Source organism: Pithys albifrons, chromosome 1 (genome assembly GCF_047495875.1).
Source record: "Pithys albifrons albifrons isolate INPA30051 chromosome 1, PitAlb_v1, whole genome shotgun sequence".
Taxonomy (NCBI): Eukaryota; Metazoa; Chordata; class Aves; order Passeriformes; family Thamnophilidae; genus Pithys; species Pithys albifrons.
This window is the reverse complement of record NC_092458.1, coordinates 95,020,296-95,039,929: the sequence shown is the minus strand read 5'-3', so window position 1 is coordinate 95,039,929 and position 19,634 is coordinate 95,020,296. Positions and strand designations below refer to the sequence as shown.

The 19,634-nt window shown below is 35.5% G+C and overlaps 1 protein-coding gene across 3 annotated transcripts in view; it reads left to right on the top strand.

Moving 5' to 3' along the window:
• Positions 1-19,634, top strand: part of ABI3BP (ABI family member 3 binding protein) — a 144,728-nt gene that overhangs the window by 71,034 nt on the left and 54,060 nt on the right. Inside the window, exons 20-34 of one of the 3 annotated variants that reach the window (XM_071561297.1) lie at positions 780-845; positions 1,370-1,444; positions 6,529-6,594; positions 7,024-7,086; positions 8,117-8,176; positions 8,561-8,626; positions 9,182-9,238; positions 9,616-9,690; positions 10,740-10,811; positions 11,748-11,822; positions 12,646-12,723; positions 13,279-13,353; positions 14,571-14,636; positions 15,877-15,957; positions 19,172-19,240. In XM_071561297.1, the coding sequence (XP_071417398.1) occupies positions 780-845; positions 1,370-1,444; positions 6,529-6,594; positions 7,024-7,086; positions 8,117-8,176; positions 8,561-8,626; positions 9,182-9,238; positions 9,616-9,690; positions 10,740-10,811; positions 11,748-11,822; positions 12,646-12,723; positions 13,279-13,353; positions 14,571-14,636; positions 15,877-15,957; positions 19,172-19,240 (1,044 nt within the window). The remainder of the gene's footprint in view (positions 1-779; positions 846-1,369; positions 1,445-6,528; positions 6,595-7,023; positions 7,087-8,116; positions 8,177-8,560; positions 8,627-9,181; positions 9,239-9,615; positions 9,691-10,739; positions 10,812-11,747; positions 11,823-12,645; positions 12,724-13,278; positions 13,354-14,570; positions 14,637-15,876; positions 15,958-19,171; positions 19,241-19,634) is intronic. The other 2 variants (XM_071561311.1, XM_071561304.1) reach the window with 2 other exon arrangements.

Sequence of the window (19,634 nt, the reverse complement as noted above, 5' to 3'; positions counted from 1 at the left end):
CAGGCATGCCTTTAATGTTTTCTGTGGCATTATTCTCACCAAACTACCACAGGATTCTCTCTCAATATAAAGAATCAGGTTACTTAGATTTCTTACTACTTGGCCTTCAACTTTAATCAGTCATGAGTGTTCTTAATATCAAGAGCACCTACTCTTCAGTTTTTCATGTAACACTGCCCATAATTTCTTGCATGCTGTCTGCATAATTTCTTTAATGGAAATGGTGGTCTTAGGGATCTGACGGAATGTGATTTTTTTTTTGCTTTTTTTTCATTAAAATATTATCTGAAAAATTTAAAGATGTTTTTAAGCCATTTTCTGCCAAAGGATGATCTGTCTCAATAACACTGTTTCCATCAAAGTGTTTTTGTGGCAGTTGGAGGGGAAATGTGATTCCTGGGCAAAACACAGATTTGTAGACCATATTCAGGACAGTGTTTTGATACTACATTTGTGAAATCTGTCTTTTTGGTGTATCAAAATAACATTGGGCTTTTGCAGCTCCGTATTTAAAAGAGTTATTTGGAATAGCCAAACTAAAGCATAGGAGAGAAGGGCTTGTAGTAAATGCCTCAGAATTTCATGTTATTTATCAAAAAATAAAAAATTACCCCACAAGACAGGGAATGGTGGCGGCTACAGCAAATATCAATTAGAAGTGTGAATACAAGAAATCTAAATACAATTTAGACTCCTCAGACCTGCTAATGGCAAAAATCATCTTACCTAAAGACTGATTTCGCTGATTGTTTCAAAATTGTTTTCATATTTGAACTCAGCTACCCAGGAACCAGGCCTGAAATTCACTTCTCATCCCCCTACAGAAACCAGAGGGAGCATGATTGGTAAATAGCAAATAATTCCATTAGCTTTTCCAGGCCTTGCTGTCACTTCCATTGGCTGTGGACAGTGCTAAGATTCATTCACATATGTTGCTTTGAAGACTACTTGACTCTTGGCTTTCCCTTCAGCCCCACTCTCATCCCTGCCCAACTCGACCTTTTCTGTGTAATCAAAGCTGAAAAACAATTTTCCACTCTGACTGAATAGCAGTCTTTAAAAACCCCCTCTGCTAGCTTATGTTGCCTTTCATTTTCTTGTAGCTGCAATTTTCTTTCAAAGAATAGGTGTTTTAAAAGAAGAAAAGCCAGTGAGAAGAAGAACACAGAGCATGGGCTACTGAATTGGCCCTACTTCATTTCACACCAGCTTCAGTGTTTATGTAACACCTCATTTCATGGCTGATGTGTGCAGCTGCTGCATTCGTGCTTGATCTCACATCACTGCTGTCTTGAATTGTCCACCATCTACCGTCCAAACATGGCGGCTCTGAAGTCAGTTCTCATTTTAACTCCAGATTTTCTTTCAGCTTTTGAGGAAAATCAGCACATTTCTTCAAGATATGAAACAACTGACATTCAAGAAATGCCATCCACTGTACCTGGTAATACTTGAAAAATGTGATTTTTAAATAGAAATTTCCGCAGGGATTTCATCAGACATTTGGTACATTGTTAGTTAAGTTTAGCAAGACTGAAAATATCTTCAGAAAAGTCATAATTAATTTCCTCTCTCAAATACTAGACTAATTTAGGAAATTTTGTATGATGCTCTAAAACAGTAAATATTCTCTTCTAACTTTGGTCTACATTACTGATATATTTACAAGTCTGTATTGCTGTGCTTGATGGTAGTAGACATGTCTTATTACACACAGTAGTGTTCTCTTTTTAAGTAGAAATACTGCAGAGGGTAAGAGTGAAAGCTGATGTAAGTCATGTTTAAATCCCAGAATGAAACTATTCTAATGGTGGAAAGTGTTGAGTAAGTCCCACAGAAATAATAGGATCAAAAGCAAAGAATATATAGGGTTCAAAATAGTGGAAAATAGACCCTTAAGATCTTTAACTTGAATATATTTAAAGCAGTTATTTAAGTTACACATTTTGCTGCCAGTAGGGGAGATGGCATAGGCCCAAGACTAATAGAAACCAAAACATGTTTATCAGATGTACTACTATATTGAGTACAACTTTTTAAATAAATGGCACATTGCATTTAAAGAAAATATTTGCGACAAATTAATCTTGACCTGATGCTTCAATAGTAGATGTGATGCTTTCAAACACCCTAAAAATCTGTTATACCAAACTGTAGTAAAATGAAATTGGTTGGATGATGGTACTTTATTGACATTTAAATTACTTACACCTATAAATATATAATAATCTAAAGTATATACTTTTCCTGTTCTTCCTTCCCAACATTTATTCTTTAGGGTTCTTCTACTTCCTCGCTTCATAAAATAAGCTAACTTATCAATGCCTTACCAAATGACACTGAACAAATTTAGTTTTATCAATGCTCAAGATTGTGTTTGGTTTACTATCCCTGCAAGAAGAAATATTTCATTTCCTTTTAATAATGACACTTTCATTCAAAGTCAATTTGAAATCGTTGCCAAAACTCCCTTGCAGCAAAAAGTGGACTAAATGAGTATTTGACAGGAAACTTTTAGTAGCTGTCCAGTGGCCTGTAATTGCAGGTTAATGGCAAATCTTGCAGATTCCAACTAAATACTCTTAAAATCAAGACATGAAGATGAGATAGGTTTTGTATATTTATTCTTCAGAGGTATTAATCAGTATTTATAATTAATGCATCATTCATACTGAGCAATAACTTATAATCAATTGGCCTAACAGAAAGTTTCAGTAATGGTTTTCTATATATTGATATAATAGCAAATTCAAGTTCAATTCTTTGTTCTGAATGCTTTGCCTATAGAGAAAGTTACACTGCCCTCTTTTCAAACCAGAGGAGTCAATTTCTCAACAACTACAGTGTTTGAGAGAATGGAGAAAGTCATACCTGATCTAGGCTGGAATTCAACATAAACATCTCCATGCTAAGTCCCAGATTTGAAGGAGAGTTAAAAATGTAACTTAATATGACAATAATGTTTAATTAGCACACTCTACGTATACGATAGAATTGGGAAACATTAACCTGTACAGTTGTCTGTATTTAAAGGATTTCCTTGGAATAACTAAAGGAATTCTGATTTTCTGTTTTGCATGTTTGTGTTTGGGAGGGAAAGAGAGGGGAGAGAAGAGAATGAGTGAAGGTTCTTTCAACTGAAGAAGTGAAGTCCATACAACAAAATGACTGCAGTGAAATACTCACTTACATGTTAATGACCCTGAAGTGGATCTCCTACCTGTCCTAATGATTTCTTTAAAAAAGCTGTTAGTTAATTGGTCATTTGCTAATTAGTTGGTTTTAGTAAATGTTTACTTGCCAAAGTTCTTCAAACCTGTTCAGACTCTACCTTTTTATTGAAGACTGATTAATGACTTCACAGTTATTGTGCTCTCTGGAGCCACATATCCCAAAAATCCAGTGTGGTTATTCAGATAATGAACAATACTTTCAATCTAGACTTACTTTTTTTCTTTAAAACCATAGTGTTCCCACTTATGCGGAGTCTGTCTGTTTAAGGGTTACTTTCATATCTGATTTAGCTGTTTTATTTTTCATCACATTGCTGCTTGCTTCCTTTTTTACTACTGTGCACACATTCATTTCTAAGTCTAAATGGCAAGCCAGGTAAAGAACTGTTCTGTATCGATCGCTTCTTGATCAACAGCTAGAAATCATTTTAAGTGCAAAAGGACTGATCTTTTGCACCAGCTTGTAAAAATTTAATTGTCCTGTTAGTGTAATTTAAAATTCAGAAAGTGTAAAAGAAGAAGATTCTTAGAAGTTCTGTCTAGCAACAGTTATTGTATCCTCTTGTCACCTTACTGGGATGAATATCTTTATTCACATAATGCAGAAAGGACTTTTAAGCATCCAGTACCTTGCCTGAGTTTGCAGTTGCATCATCTTGAACACCACAACTTGTGTGTTTAATATCCCAGCAACAGTCAGATTCCTCAGCATTTAAAAACTAGATTTTCTCTTCATCTCTTAATGAATCACAGATACTTTCACAATTCATGTCTAAAGCATCTGGAGTCATGGAAACACCATCACTCCAGTCTGGTGTTGACATTTCCTGTGAACTGAGTGTCCTTGAATTATCAAGAGTCCCCAATGTGCTTTTGGTGAAATGTTGGTTTGATTTCCTTTACTTTGGGGATAAAAACAACTGCAAGATAAAAATTCTGCACGGGGTACTACTTTAACTGAAGATAATATATATAATGTTTAAATGCTGTATTATGATTTTTTCCCCAAACTGTTAGTTCACTTTTGCAGTACTGATTCATAGTATTACCCATAATCACCATTGACCAATTAGGTATTACTTAATATAATAAATTTTTGCTATAACATACTATAAGGCTCATAATCAAACTTTAGCTTCTCCACTGTATGCAGAGTATTCTGATACAGATAGCTACTGTATTTTTGAAGTTATAACATTTTTTATTTATATTTACTCTATTATTACAAAAGAGAATTTCTCTGGTTATTGGTATTTAAGACATTTGATCATTTCCCGTGTTGGGGGCAGAGAGTGATATATGTAGGAAATTCTTTGTAGATTTATTTTCTATTGATTGTTCATATTCATTTATGGTTTTAAAACAGCTTAAAAGCTGTTCAAGTTGTAAATTCTGAAGTTGTGTAGAATATTCAAGTATACTGCTGTATTGGTTTAGCTTGGCAAAATGCTAAGTGCCTAATTGCCTGTCAGAACCCCCCCCACCACCACCAAGGGAAAGGGAGGGAGGAAAAGACTAGAAATGGAACTTTGAAATGGCAAGGTTTTTGTATTTACACAGAAGAAAATTTAAAACAGAATATGATATAATAGATATATATACAAAAGTGAAAAGAAATAATAACACCTCCACTGAGTTACCCAACCTCATAATACAGATTCCAACCACCCAAACCCCAAAAAACCTCCCAAAAACTCTTCCAGAGAAACCTCCCAGCAAGAGAGGAGAGAAATAAACAAGAAAATGTTCAACACAGCGGGAATGGGGCAAGGCCTAATCTCGGCAGGGCAGGGCAGTGCATCCTTACTGGTCTGAGGCAAAGACCAAAAGAGGCAGAAGCTGCACCTCCTTCTCTTTTTATGCTTCTTGATACTTCTTGATGATGTCAGGTGATATGAAATACCTCTGTTGTTGCTTAAATCAGGTGATGCTTGTCCCTTCTAATCCATGTCACATCCTTTGGGCCTGCTGAATTCAGACCTAGCTAAGGCTTAACTAAAACTAAATCCAAAACTACTACTAAAGAAGACAGACTCTAGCTAGGCTGTAGTGACAAAATTTGTATTATGGAGGTGAAAGCACAGTGAAGCATTGCAAACTCAAGTTCAGGGTTTCTTAAGTAGCTTGAGACCTGATAGTCCAGACTTATCTAGGAGAAAAAAGAAGTATTTTTTTCATTTGGGAAGATAAAAGGTTTATCAGTTTTCTGCATGTTCCTAAAGAATCAAGTCAGTTTCTTTAATGCTTTTCTTCCTCTATAGAACAAATTTAATTGCTGAACACAGGAACACTCCTTTTCTCCACTTGGTACACTGTGAGTCTTGTCTCCTACTGCAGACCTCTATAGATGTTTGTACATGTTCTATAGCATTGCTCTGTACACTAACAAGTAGATACTGCCTCTAATGTTTGCCATCTGAACTGCTGTGTTTGACACTTCTTCAAATCAGTGCTATTAAAGATGCAAAAGTTGGCTTGGTAATTCAGAAAACATATTTGTGGAACTCTTGTTATTCCCATTCTTCAGCAAACAAATTGAAGATGAAGAGGGCAGTAAATATCATAGAGCCACAGAGAAGAGTGTAGTAAAATGGATCTTTAAATGGGAGAAATTTCTGAAAATCTTTCTATCCATCCCTCTGTCAATCTACCCTACAAACCTGTGATGCATTTTTGAAGGATTTTATTTGCTAAGAATGAAAGAGTCTAATAAGAACACGAATTACATGTTTGTAATTTTCTCTTTGTTGATCCATCAAATTTGAACTCTACTTTTTCTATAATATGTTCTTACAAGTGTGATGGCAATTTTAAAATTATTTTAGACCCAAAGTTCAGATTTTTACATATGATGGCGTGTATCATAATCAGCCTCAATTAGTTGTTTTTCAGATTAAATATGAGATGGCAATTCCCAAAACTTGACAGTATCTTTGAGACAAGCTGAAGTTCTGGCCACATATCCATTGACTAGTTTTCAATTTAGAGTTTGAAAATATTTGTTTGATGCCTGAAAATGGATTTGGAATCTATCATTTACTGCAGTTAAGAGGCAGCTCTGGAGTATCATCACTGCCATTATTGTGTAACAGGAGTGGTGTATAGTTAGTGGTTGGGTGAATTTTTGGTAATACCAAGTGACAAAAAAATGGACGTATGATTCATTTGGTAGAAGGAGTATTCCTGGGAAACCACACCTTAAATATTGATTTGTTGGGGTGTGATTAAAGTAATACTTTTATGTACATAAAGAGACTGCTGTAACATCTCAAAATAGTTCCATCTCTAATCTTAGCTCTCCCAAGACCAGTCCTGGAGCCCACATCTTTTCCTTTCCTGAAAACCACGAGGACAGCCAAGGGTAAACAGTGTTTCCATCGTAATTTCTATCATTTTACAATACTTAAATATGAAAAGCTGTATTTTAAAATTTAGTCAAAACATTTCAATTTTTTTCCTGGTTAGTGGCAATGCCAAATATCTCAGCAAGATATTCATGCATTTATATAAATTACGAGGAGATACTTAATTGTTAAGCTTCTCAATCACTCTTCGTAATTTTCTACTCCATAGTCTTAGTTCACTAAAAGATTAACTGTCTGTAATCTACACTAACTCAACTAAGCCACACGGATTTAAAAATGGAATAATCCTGTAGTGAATGCAAATATTTATGTAAAAAACTAAATGCAATATAGACTTCATTCACCTAAAACTCTGTACTCATATTGCTTTGAAAAAAAACTGTTCACCTCTATGTTCTGAAGGCAGTTTTCTGGTTTAATCTTAGTTACTCAGAGACCAAAGCTGAAACCTACTTCTCCTTACCTTGCAAGCCAAGGAACAGTGGAGGGTAAATATGATTTTTTTTTTTGCTTTTCCTGTGCCACCACTTGACATCATTTTCATCTGGCTTGAGCAATATCTGGGTTTGTTAATGCACTTTAAAACACTTGCCATTCTAATGATGATTATGTTGTTTGAGCCTATGTTTTTTCCTATCACTTGAAAAATCTCTTTTGAAGTGACAAAAAGAATTCATTGGAAAATTCCTGTGAGTTTCTAGCTGCAGTTTTCATTTTGAAAATTCTTTTTAGAACTAAACATTCCAACATGGCAGAAACATAATTTTACTTTTTCTTATTGATGTGGTATGATGTCTTATAGACTCTTTAGAGTACATAAATTATTTTTTTTCCTTTTTCCGTGAGCACTGAAGTTCTAGCATGATGAACAAGCATGTTAATCATTGGCTTACAGACTAACTGTAAGGAAGAATGGGAATTATCATATATCACGAGCAATTGGGGGGCCTTTAATGTAGTGAGGCCTTATATAATCTCTTCTATATAAAAACAATAATAGTAATGAAAACAGTAGGAAAATACCTGCTTCCAAAAGTTATTGAACTTTTAAGAAGGTTTTTGACTGAATATTGATAGCATAATGTGCAGTTTATTCCTTCAGACTAGAATAATTATTAATTTGTATTTGCAGTTTCTTGCACTGGACACATGTCAAGGATATGTTATCCTGAATTTTAAATTCTAGAACAAGTCCTGGTTTCCATGTTTTGTCTGCAATTAGAGTTGTTTTGGCATCTTTGAAGGAAATGTAAGGAGTGGGCTGGTGAATTAGACATTTAGGCATTTTTCTGCTGATGTAGAGCCATTTAGCTGCTGAGGTTCCAGGAGTACTGTGTTTGTTGCAACCACAACAAGACAGTGGACTCCTGATTTGATCACTGAGTCACAAGGTAATGCCAGGAAATGGTGTGTGTGAGCCTACATCTGGACATCTGGGGGGCTGTGAACTGGTGCTGCTTGTGCTGCTGTGGCAAGGCTGAGTGGATATCTCAAGATCATTTCCATGTCTGACCGTAGCAACCAAGACACCAGATCTGGAATCCACCTCATCTGATTCACCAGAAACTACAAGGATGGGTAAATAGCCAGCCATTCCCTTCCTCCAATGATTACTTTGGCAATGCTTTCCTCTGCAGGGATGAGCCTGTTCACGCGTGCTGGTGTCATGTAAAGGTGTGGTCAATTATGTGGTTGGAGCTTTATGGCTCCTTATGAGAAATTGTTCCATCTGTGAGCTTTCTGCAGCCTTTTCTGGGGTTCCACTTCTAGGTTTGCTCTCACACCTCAGGCTACCTATGCCTGTTGAAAGACAGCATCATGCTGCTGTGGGGACTGAGACTGTGACCTGGCAGCCTGGCCCAAGCAGGGCCATGTCTCCTTGTTTATAGCTCTGTCTTGATATGACCTGTGCAACAGCAGCCTGTCTGAGGACCTGAAGGTGCTTTCTGTGTTTCATCTTAGCTACTCGAAGACCAAGGCTGAAGTCCACCACTCCTTCCTCCCTGGCAACCCAGCCAGCTGGGATGGGTAACTAGCAAAACCCTTCTTTGTCCATTGCCTCACATCTCTCTCACTTCCCATCACACCTCCCGCTCCAACCCACCCAGCATCCTTGTCATCTTCCATGGAGAGTATGAAGACTTGTTGGTGCAGCTTGGCTTGCTCACGTTCTCACCACGCTGTTCTGCAGTTTTGTTGTTTGATCCCATGCTTTTTCATTGCTGATGCAGGAAACGTGACATCTTGCACAGAGACCATGTCATTGCACCTTGCCTTCAGCTCCATTCCCCCGCTTCTTTGTGTTTTGGGAGCTAGTCTTGCTTTTTCTGTCACATTCAAAGATGACAGCATTCTTCAGAGGTCAACCCCATCTGGGCTGGCACGGGAGGGCAGTACAGCAGTTGAGCCACCCTCCAGGGATTCCACAGGTTCAGCTGATTGTTGCTTCACCACTGGCTTTCATGGTAGCTGGTTGTCTTCTGCCCACACCTTTCCATTGCCATCGCCTGAAAGTGGGAATGCTCTGCTCTTCTGCTGCTTTTGAGATCATGTCAGGGTCTTAAGATCAGTGCCTCTTTTCAGGTTTTGGTGAATCATGGCATGTTTCTTCAAGGTTCAAGACACCGTCAGCCTTTGGTGGTAACTATTTCTTGCAGATCTGGTAACCATGTGAGACAAGAATTACTTCAAGAGATCTCACTGTGCTTTTAGCCTACATTGGGGTAAAGCATAAGTGTATAGAGATGAAAGTGCCATATGTTACTTCAGGCATCGGATATCACACTTTCACATTTCTTGTGATTATCTTCTTCATATTTCTTTTAACAGCTTCTTTCATATCACCAGTGCATCTTCATGCATTTACATTAGAAAATTCATTTCATGTGCCTTTGAGATTTTTCCATCTTTCAAATCCCTAGTTTGTTAGTAATGTGTTGAAACCTCCTCAGTCTATATGTTCAGATGATGCCAAAAAGAATGCTTTGTTTTGGTTGTGTTGTTGGTTTTTTTTCCAGCTTCACCGGACTCTAATAATATTGCTTTCCTGTCCCAAACATCTGCATCTGCAGAAATGTCAAAAATAGAGACTGGTAAATTGTGTTTGTGATATTTCCATACCTTAGTATTTAATTTTGCATCAAGGATATTACAGTTAGAAGCTGTTTGCTCTGATTGATGTTGTCTGAAGCAGAAAATTTTGTCCACAGTGTCTGATAGTTAGGCTCTAAAACTGCATGGTGATATTCTGTGGCATAGGATCAAATAAAAAGTAAACCACAGGAATTAATATTGGTTTGGGTAATTTATTGAATATAGGGACCAATAGCTAAATTGATTCATTTTAAGTTATAAAGATATATTCTTGACTGCCACATTTTACCGTAGGGGATTTTCTGTTAGCTGTATAGTACAGGTTATTTTGTATTTTTCTCTATTTTTAAGGATTTTTTTTCAAGTTGTGTTGTTATTTCACCTTTGAACTTTTCTTACTGGGATCATTGGTATTCAAGATTAAACTCATATTCATTGCAAGAGATGAGAAGAAAAATTATTCTAAGCCTGGCAGTCAATATTTCAACAGTATTTTTTAATTTTCTACCTCACTGTCTGGCTCTATCACAAAAGCTCTGTTAATTTATATTATGTCCATTAGATAAAATGTCACAATTAAATAACAAATTGCATGATGTGTAGTATATTAAACCTCCTAATTCAAAATACTGGCATCTGCCAAAGTGAAACAAGGAGAGCTTTGGCAATAGAAATACCTGGTTGTAGAAATTCATATTTCCATGTATTTAAAGTATGTAGGTCTCTTTCTACAGATGCAAAAGTCAAAAGCACAGGGTTTTACTATCAAATGTGCACTGATCCATTGACTCCTGTTGATAAGTCTGCTTTCAAGTGGTCTGTGGTTTCTGTCAGGATGTGTCTATTAGGTGCATGTAACATCTTCAAAACTTTGAGGGTTTGTTCCTTTCTTTTTAAGTTGGAAATCTTGTGTAACTGTTGTAGTGGTGTTGGCATCTTTCAAAGCAATGTAAAACAATCTTACTTTTTTCTGATTTTTGGTTTTTTCCCCCCTTCCTATACCTGCATCATATGAATCTGTCTCAGGGCTATTTACATTTTTCTGCAGCTACAAGTTCAGCTGACCTGGAAAAATCTATGCCTCCACTTTCCAGAACACCTCATGTATTAACAACTACGGGTAATAATAATGCATTAGCTTTTCAGTTAAATGCCTTTTGCTGTTTTGACAGCAATTTTTGAAATCTTATTAATCCTAGATATTTTGATTATCTTCCATATTGTCTTCTGCTTGAGTCATGATCATTACTGTAGACAAAGTATTCTTTTTTACATGACAGTTTGTCCATACTGCTGAGAAACTCACCTGATAATGTTTCTGACCTCATTTGTTGCTCAAAAAGCTACTAGGGCTAGATTGGGATATACTTACATGAAGTAATCCTGCTTTACTACTAACGATAATGATGATGATGATAATGATAATAATAATGTAATAATAACATTTAAATTACTTGGTTTTTTTCTTACAATCCTAATCATTATACACTTAGAACACACATTTATACATTATTCCTTTGCCAGCATAGGAAGCGTCTTTCTTTTTTTTAACAGTATTTTACCCTTGTTTTTTATGTGTACATATGTACACAGATTGCACAGCATTTAAATTCACTAACAAAATATTGACAGAAAACAACTGAAAAGAATTAAGGCACTCATTTTTTTTCTTCACAGAAATACATTTGCTGTGCTTTTTAATTTTTGTAATTTATATTTTTCTGACTTTTTTGGAGTGCTTTCTCTTTATAACCTTGGTATTAGAAATTTCTTCATCTTCATATTTTCTGAGTTGCTAAAAGGGCCTTTTCTGCACCATGCTATCTAAAGTTAGCTTTAGTTGACCGACACCTCAGTTTTAGTTCTTATTTTAACAACTTCTTCAGTTCACACTGTAAACCAGCACTGCTCCATTGTAGAGGTAAGGTTGCTTATGGTGGGGGAACCTCTGCATTGCCATTTAGGTATAGCCCATAACATTTTTTTGTTCTTCTGTAACTAAAAATGCTGGGTGTAGAATTAATAATCTGAGATATTGTGACCTGTTTTTTTATAGCTTTCAGTGGTATTCAACCTGTTCTTTCAAGCCCTGTGACACCTAGTAAGCCTGAAATAGCAGATGCTGGACCAGGTACAATAATCTCTATCTAGTTCTTAATTCAGTAGCTCAAAGCATGCTCTAAAACTCACTGAAATGAGTACATTGTTATCACTTTCAGTGCACATTTGGATTTGCCCATAACATCAGAATTTTGAATTTATGCTGCTGTTAATGGTTGAAATTAGTGCTTTCTCACAGACATAAGACATGTCACAACTCTTTCAGTAGTCTGAAAAATAAACCACATAGATAATTGAGAAAACAATACTTTTGTACAGTAGTTCTGATGAAAACACTGTAGTGTGAGCCGTAGGCTGCATTTTATTGTTAGAACCTTGTTAAAAACATTAAGGATAGTGTATCCTTAACAAGATGAAATTGGTTAACAGTTACATAGACTCAGTGCTTTTGGACTGAAACAATGGCTGGATAAGCTTCAGCTTTCTACTCAAAATTTTATATGTTTTAGTGTTTGACTAATTGATTGTTTGACATATCCTTTTCATTAAATTCCTGCACTTTACATAATATCATCTCTCTTGAGTATTTAACCAAAACTCAAAATGATGAAGAGCTTTACTTAAAATCTTACTCGGCAGTGGTTGACATCTGGACCAGTTGCAATGAAGACAGGAGGAAATAAACACCCAGAATTTCTGCACATCATAAAAGTGTCAATTTATAGTGACTGAAGCTCTGTGCAGTTCTGAATTTCTCCCCAATGTATACTAAACTGTCTAAGCATTAGTGAAATATTTGTTGTACTTGTAAAAACAAATTTGTTTTTGCTTATGAAGGGAGAGTTTCTTCCATTAGCTCGTTGTTCTCTTATGACTGTCATCATTTCTTCCAGCAGCAAAAAGGGAATCTATTCTGGAATCTTTTACACCTAAAACTTCTCGTCCTTTTCAATGGCCAAGGGTAACATTAGGTAATGTTGTTTTCACCCAGTGAAAAACTCTGTGTTTGTTTTGCACTCTTCATCCCATATGGATTAATTTCTTCTAGCATATCATTTCACATGCATCAACATTTTGTTTTCCTGGTTAGAGAGCCTTGTTCCTCCATTGTCATTAGACTGATTGTTCTTGACATATCTGTGTATAAGAGCATAATTCTGGATGGGTTTACTGCTTCAGAAAAGTAAAACTTGCCTCTTGCATGTCCAAACATCACCATCATCCTCTTATTAGAGTGTTCTATCTGTTTTACTCCCAATACACATGCATGTGCTGATTGTGTCTGATTGTAAATCTTTCAAATTGGAAATTTTAATTGTTTCGGGGTCATGAACTCCCATTTTTGATCAAAGTACAGCATTGCAGTATCATCTCCATTCCACACTTTAAAATGCTATTTCATCAGCTAGCTTTGACATTCCATACTAAGTTGTCTTTTCTTCAATATAAACTTGTGACATGTGCTGATTGTTACGGGAAATGCTTGTTAAACAATTTTTGATTGCAAACTGAGCTCTTTCTTTCAGCTCCAAAAGAAATACCACTTATTCCTTCTAAACTGAAACCATCTGCTACCCCAGAAGTACAGCATGTGAAACCTGGTAATTGTGCACACCATTTTTATAATGCAAAGAGATATGTTCACTAAAAACATCTAAGCAAAACTTCCTAAAAAGGACAGAACCTATGTAGTACATAAGCATCCTGACTAGCTCATTTGGTTGCTCGTTTGATGTTGGCTAACATAAGGGATGAGAGTTAAACTCATCAGTTTTATGCATTTGGGTCCAGTGATAAAAATATAAACAAGTTCTCTAGTGTTGTAACCTTTCTAAAGGACTAGAATGGAAAAAAATTTCCTCTCAGTGGCACAAGGGTGTTTCAATATCACTGGTATAAGCAATATATGAAATTATTATTTCTATCATCTCGTTTGCCAATCCCCATCTCCCACAGACATACTATGGCAAAGATGACATCTTTGCTAGTCAAAATAGTTTGTTGATTGAAAGTAAAGTAAATCCTCCTGCAGGGAACCCAGTCGAAAGCATTGCCATTTTAGTGGAAATAGGAGACCTTTCTTAAAGTAGAAGGGAAAACTTTCATATACAAAAGGTTCATTCTTTGACCATAACAACATTATCATGGTGTCATGTCTTTTTTCCTTTTCTGCTTTTGGTTAAAAAAACCCAGATGTCTTCTCATTTTCTTCTTATTTGGGATTAAGGGAAATTAATTTGCCTTCTTTAGTGATTCCGGTGCTGGACCAATAAAAATTATGGTGTGGATTCTTAGAGCCCTAAAAGATTTCTGTTCTCATGTCTTATAAATGGACTGGTCAGTAAAAAGCAAGAGCTGCCTTTGTTTTCTTATACCTCTCTTACAATTAGCTGCAGGTACAGATTTATTATTTTCATAAGATTTTGGCATTTAGAAGTTTCCTCCTTCATACAGATTCTCTGGTATTTGTTATGGACTACATTCTTCAGTCAAAAACCTCATTCATCCTTTCTCACTCTTCTCTCATAACATAAAATAAATTTATTTGCTAATTGACCCAAATAACTGATTAAAAATATTCTGAGAACATAAATATGAATGAGCCTTAGAAGCAGACTCTCACATAGCCACAAGCATAAATTGTACAATTTCATAGGAAACAAAACCAAAAGGAGTGTAGGGTGTCACACACAAGAGCAAGACTTATCAAGACAGTTTAAAAAACAACTCCCATGAACTACTGGAATGATAACACTTTTGGCTTACTGCTGATACATCTACTAATTGGTTCAATTACACTTGAATTTTTCTTTTCTAGCTCCTAAACCACCACTTTTGGAGCCTAAAACTTCTCAGACTGTTGAACAACCAAAAGCAACTCTAGGTAATACATGTTTCTATAGCTGTTGGTCATTCTTCTTTGTAGTCCAAGCCACAGTTTTTACTCTCTTACTTCCTCTTATAGCTTTCACTGTATTTAATCCATTTCTCTGAGAGAGGAAAAAAGTTAGGACATAAGCATTCAGAAATGTTTTCCTAAACTTAGGAGAAAAAGAAACCTTTTTTTCTTTTATACATTTTCACTAGTTCTATACTCTGGCAAAACTTTGATGATAGGAATTGTCTTCCTTTTAATTGAGAGCTTTTCTACACCAACACTCCTTACCCTCAGAAAATAATCAGAAACCTGTTGGAAATACAATTGAAAAGCCAAGTGCAAGAGTAGCGTTGTGTGTGCTAATCCTAGAACTCTCAGTGAAGGGTTCCTGTGGCACTGGGTGAATGTGTCAATTCTACTGTTTTATGAATCTTTCTGAATGTCATTTTGGCTTGAAAAACACGTCAGTCACTTCATGTCTTACTTTGCTCTGTTATTTCTATAAATGTCAAACACTTTTCCACTGTGTCTGTTGCTATCAAACATTTTATTGGAAAGAAGTCTCATAACACTGCTTTTTAAAAATGAACAAAATTACTGACTCTACTGTCTGAAACTGACCTTAAACTTTATCTGAGGTTAGGCTAACAGTCAGATTAGCTAATTACAATTTCAGCCCAGGTATGTTCAGGGGGAAAAGGGTTTCTAGGACTGGTTGTTCTTAATTTTTACCATTTGCATGATGTTACTTCTATGCTATTAACAGAATTCAATTACTACAATTATGAAGCAATTCAACATTTTTTATTGACTCCATGTTTTTCCAGCTGCCTGACAGTAATTTCTTTACAGTGCTGAAAACTAAGGACATTTTTGCATATTTTGTCTATGTGTGTCTTCTGATGGCTTTAAATTGACCTGGAATTCAAAGGGATAAACAGCACTGTTGTTTTATCTCTTTGGTATCTTTAAAAAAATGAATTTGCTGACTTAATGAGAGGAATGCTAGAATGTGATTTCAAGCTACAATTACATATTTTAAATGTAATTACTCGCTTTTACACTGAAGAACAAGCAGAGATTTTGCTGGGTTGGTGAAGTCTTAGGAAGATTTATATGAAACCTTCTTGACATACCTGATTTTGCCATTTGCTTTTGTTCCCAATAGTCATTTGTTGCCTTATCTGATTTTTTTTATGTGATACAGTCAAAAGGATAAATTTATAATCCAGTATATTTCTTTCAGCTCCTAAAGAAGCAAAACTCACACCTTCTGCATCTAAACCTAGACCATCTGCCAGACCCAAAAAGCCACGAACTAAACCTGGTAACCAACTTCCATAGCAAACATGTGTTACAGTTTATCACTTAAGTAGTGCGTTTTAGCTTAAATTTATTCAGTGTGAAGTTCAGCACTTAATCATCCAAGAGATGAGGAATCCCTCTGCGAGGAATAATATTTTTGTACTGAAAAAAAAAGAAACAAAGTCAGAAAACTTTTAACTTTTGTATCCCAAATCACCAACTCGCACAGCCCATCATTGAAACAAATTGTCTTTCTGCTTTTCATTTCAAAATCACAAGTTTTCCAGGTTAGTTCAGTACAGGGTCCTGAACAAGCAAATTCTTTTCCTTTGCTGGTGGCTGTAGCATCTTATATAGAACCAGAGGCTTTGTATTGATTCAGTGACCATTAATGCATATGTAGACTTAACTGAAACTGTGGAAACAAGAGTGGAATTCTGCTCTGGAAATTTTTAAAGGCATATTTTATGATCTCAAGTGAAATAGCACCTTCACGCTGGGGTTGAATTTGATCCATGATGTATGGCAGAGAATAAAATACAACTACCATTTTCTGGACCTGAAGAATAAGTAAATACAGTTACTAAAGTAATTCTAGTGTTACATGGTTTATAATGATGCTAAAAAGCTTAAAATTGCATAATTGTTTATTGTAAGAATATATTGCTTAATGTTGGAAAGGATTAGATTATTTTATTAAATTCTTTCCAGATCTCTGCAAATTATTTTTTGCTCATAAAAAGAAATTACTCTTCAGACCAAATTACTCCCTGTGAAGCTTGTTAACTGAATGGTACTTATGACTTGGAACAGTCTCAAAATAATGTGTATAATTAGTTTTGCATGCTGATTACAACTCCTACATAATTTTTAGTGTAGGAAATCCAGTATTGTATTACAAGAATAATTACTTTTGTCTCTGCTGTAGACGCCTATGTCTGAATAGAGATCTGAATCCTGCATGTTGTTTTTTGAAACAGCAGAGAAAAAATCTAGCTCATTTGGAAGCTGTTGCATACAATTGTTTTGCACCCTTGGACTGCCAAGACCAAGATTTTATGCTGATGTTTCCACACTGAATAGCTATATAGCAGGTTTCTATATGACTACTGAGAAAGTGGCGTGATTCTGTATTTGTACCCTTGCCTCTTGCTTGTCCTTTCCCTGTTAGTAGTTTCACTCATCAATTGGGTATAATCCTAAGACACACTTTTTAATCATGATAAAGCTTGTGATGATTTTTCTGTAAATAGGCATTTGTGAAACTGGCATCTGTTCTGATGTGACAAATTATTCATGTTCAGAAAATAGTATTTGAGGCATAAAATATGCAGTGCATGAGGAGAGCCTGGCAAAATGGTCAAAGAGCAGGATGTTCCAGCTTCACTTGGGAGTTCAGCTTAAATTAAAAACTTATGTCATAACAGTGGTTGTCACATTTTCTTAACAGTGAATCAAAGTAATGAAGAATATGTGCCAAATTAATACTCGATCAGTGACTTATTAATGACGCATTTTGGGTTAAACAATGATCCTAAAAGTTAATTTTGGCTCTTATTTTTAATAGGACTTTTGTGTTGTTTCTGATAAAGTATCTGTCTTTTTTTTAAATGGAGAAAAAACCCTTCATTTAAAAAACTCCAAATATATAAAAATTTTCAGTTATTCCAACCAAGAAACTGTACACTCTAGTGACAGTTCACAGTTCCATTCTTTTTTTCTTTCTTTTTTATATCTGGGGAATTTCATCTGTTACCTGGATGAAAAAATAGAAAGTTTTGTTGCCAAAGTGAGCATGTGCAGCCATTGTCCTCACCTGTACTACTGTTAGCATGAACACCTCTATCCAAACATACTAAATTCTCCATTTTTCAGAGAAGGAAATGAGTGAATTTTCTACCATGCACCCAACTGGCCTGCAACATTTTCCTTCCAGAAAAGTTTTTCAGTATTTCCAGGGATTGAGACTCTCCAACTTTTCTGGGCAACCATTTTATTTAATTGCACAAATTATCTGTCCTGAAGAAATTTTGGAGTATTTTGCTTTCTTAGAGTAGTGGTAGTAGTATCAAATACATTAATGACTAACTATAAAAAATGTCAGTAAATAAATAAAGGAAAAATTAAAATGCTGAAATAATTCAGTCTTTTAAATTTAAGCACAGTCTTCCCAGATAAAATCCCCTCACCTCAAGCATTCATGCAGGGAAATAGAGAATTCTAAACTAATAAAGCAATTTTGTATCTAAAATGACAAAGTTTTGCAAGTGTCAGGTCTCAGATTTTATTGTAGCTAATAGTTTTACAGTAATTTCCTTGAAATAAGTGTACTGAGTCTTGAAATGCTTGTGAATTTCAACATGACAAGTTGCCAGTATGTCCAAAATTACAGTTTAAGGTACATCATACAATATTCATCAATCACTTTTTCTTTCCTAATCAAAATCTGTGTTGGGAGGTATAGCTAATAGACCACAGGCTAAGAAAAGTCAAAGCAGAGTAAACAAAAAAAAGCAAAGGTTGAAGGTTTGGATAAGCACAGAGATTACTTAATGACTGCAGGTGTACTTAGGAATGAAAACGGACTCAAATTATAAAGTCATGTTAATATTAAAAAACTCTACCAAGTGTGTCTTCAAAGATCTTTATATTTTTCAGCCTTTGGATTTTACCCCTTTCAAACCTAATTGAGTACTCTAGATAGAAATAGGAAGCTTGTTAACTTGATTATCTAAAGTGTTGAGGCACTAGTGAGTCCACCGGGAACGGCAGCCTTGCCTTCTGTGGCTTTACAGTTATTTCCACCTGTAGTCTTTCACATCTAACCTTTGCATCACTATGGATGATTTCAGAAAAATTAACAGAAAGATTTACAAAAAAAAAAAAAAAAAAAGAAAAGAAAAAAAATTGATTTCTCTCTGACTGTTTCTTTTTACTGGTCCACAGACATTAAAAACAAAAAACCCAAACCTCCAGTAAAAGAGGAAGATGAAGATTTAGAGAGCTCCTCTGCTGTGGTGTTCCTGTAGCATAAAAGCATTTTTATTTTTCTAAGTGCCACAAAGTCACACAGGGTAGTTACAAACATTCAGCAAATTTATCATTTACTGTGTTTCTGAATAGTTGTGAGGCATTGATTTTTAATTGGGAAGGAAGAGCAGCTGAGCCACATCAGCAGCAGAAAAACAGATACAAATGCACCTGTATTCCTCTCAAGAAAATTCTCTTTATTTCAGCAGCAACCATTCCAGTGTCAGTCACTACTAGGAGTCCCTACACATATGAACATCCAAAGGCTACAGAGGGTAATGATTATGAGTCATCTTTAGTCATTCTTCTTCTCTTTGGTCTAATAATACATGCAGTTGAAAACACCATTTCCTGTAGGCTTCTTTTTTAATCCTGTGTGGTTTTTATTCCTATGTGGTCCAAACCCAAGAAATGGAAGTATAATCGTGGTGCTCTATTACTTCTCCAGGTTTCTAGCATGGAGATGTCTTCTAAGGGATAGTATCAAAAGCATCAATTACAATCAAAGTTTTATTTGTTGTGAAGCCCATTTTTAAAATCTGTAGATGTATAGGAGAGTTTGGATAGAAAAGGTTCTATCTTTAGGTGTGTATGTCTATATGTTTTATACTACTTTATTTGTTAATGCCTTGAGAGGCGGCAGTTTATGCACTAATGTTATTTTAATAT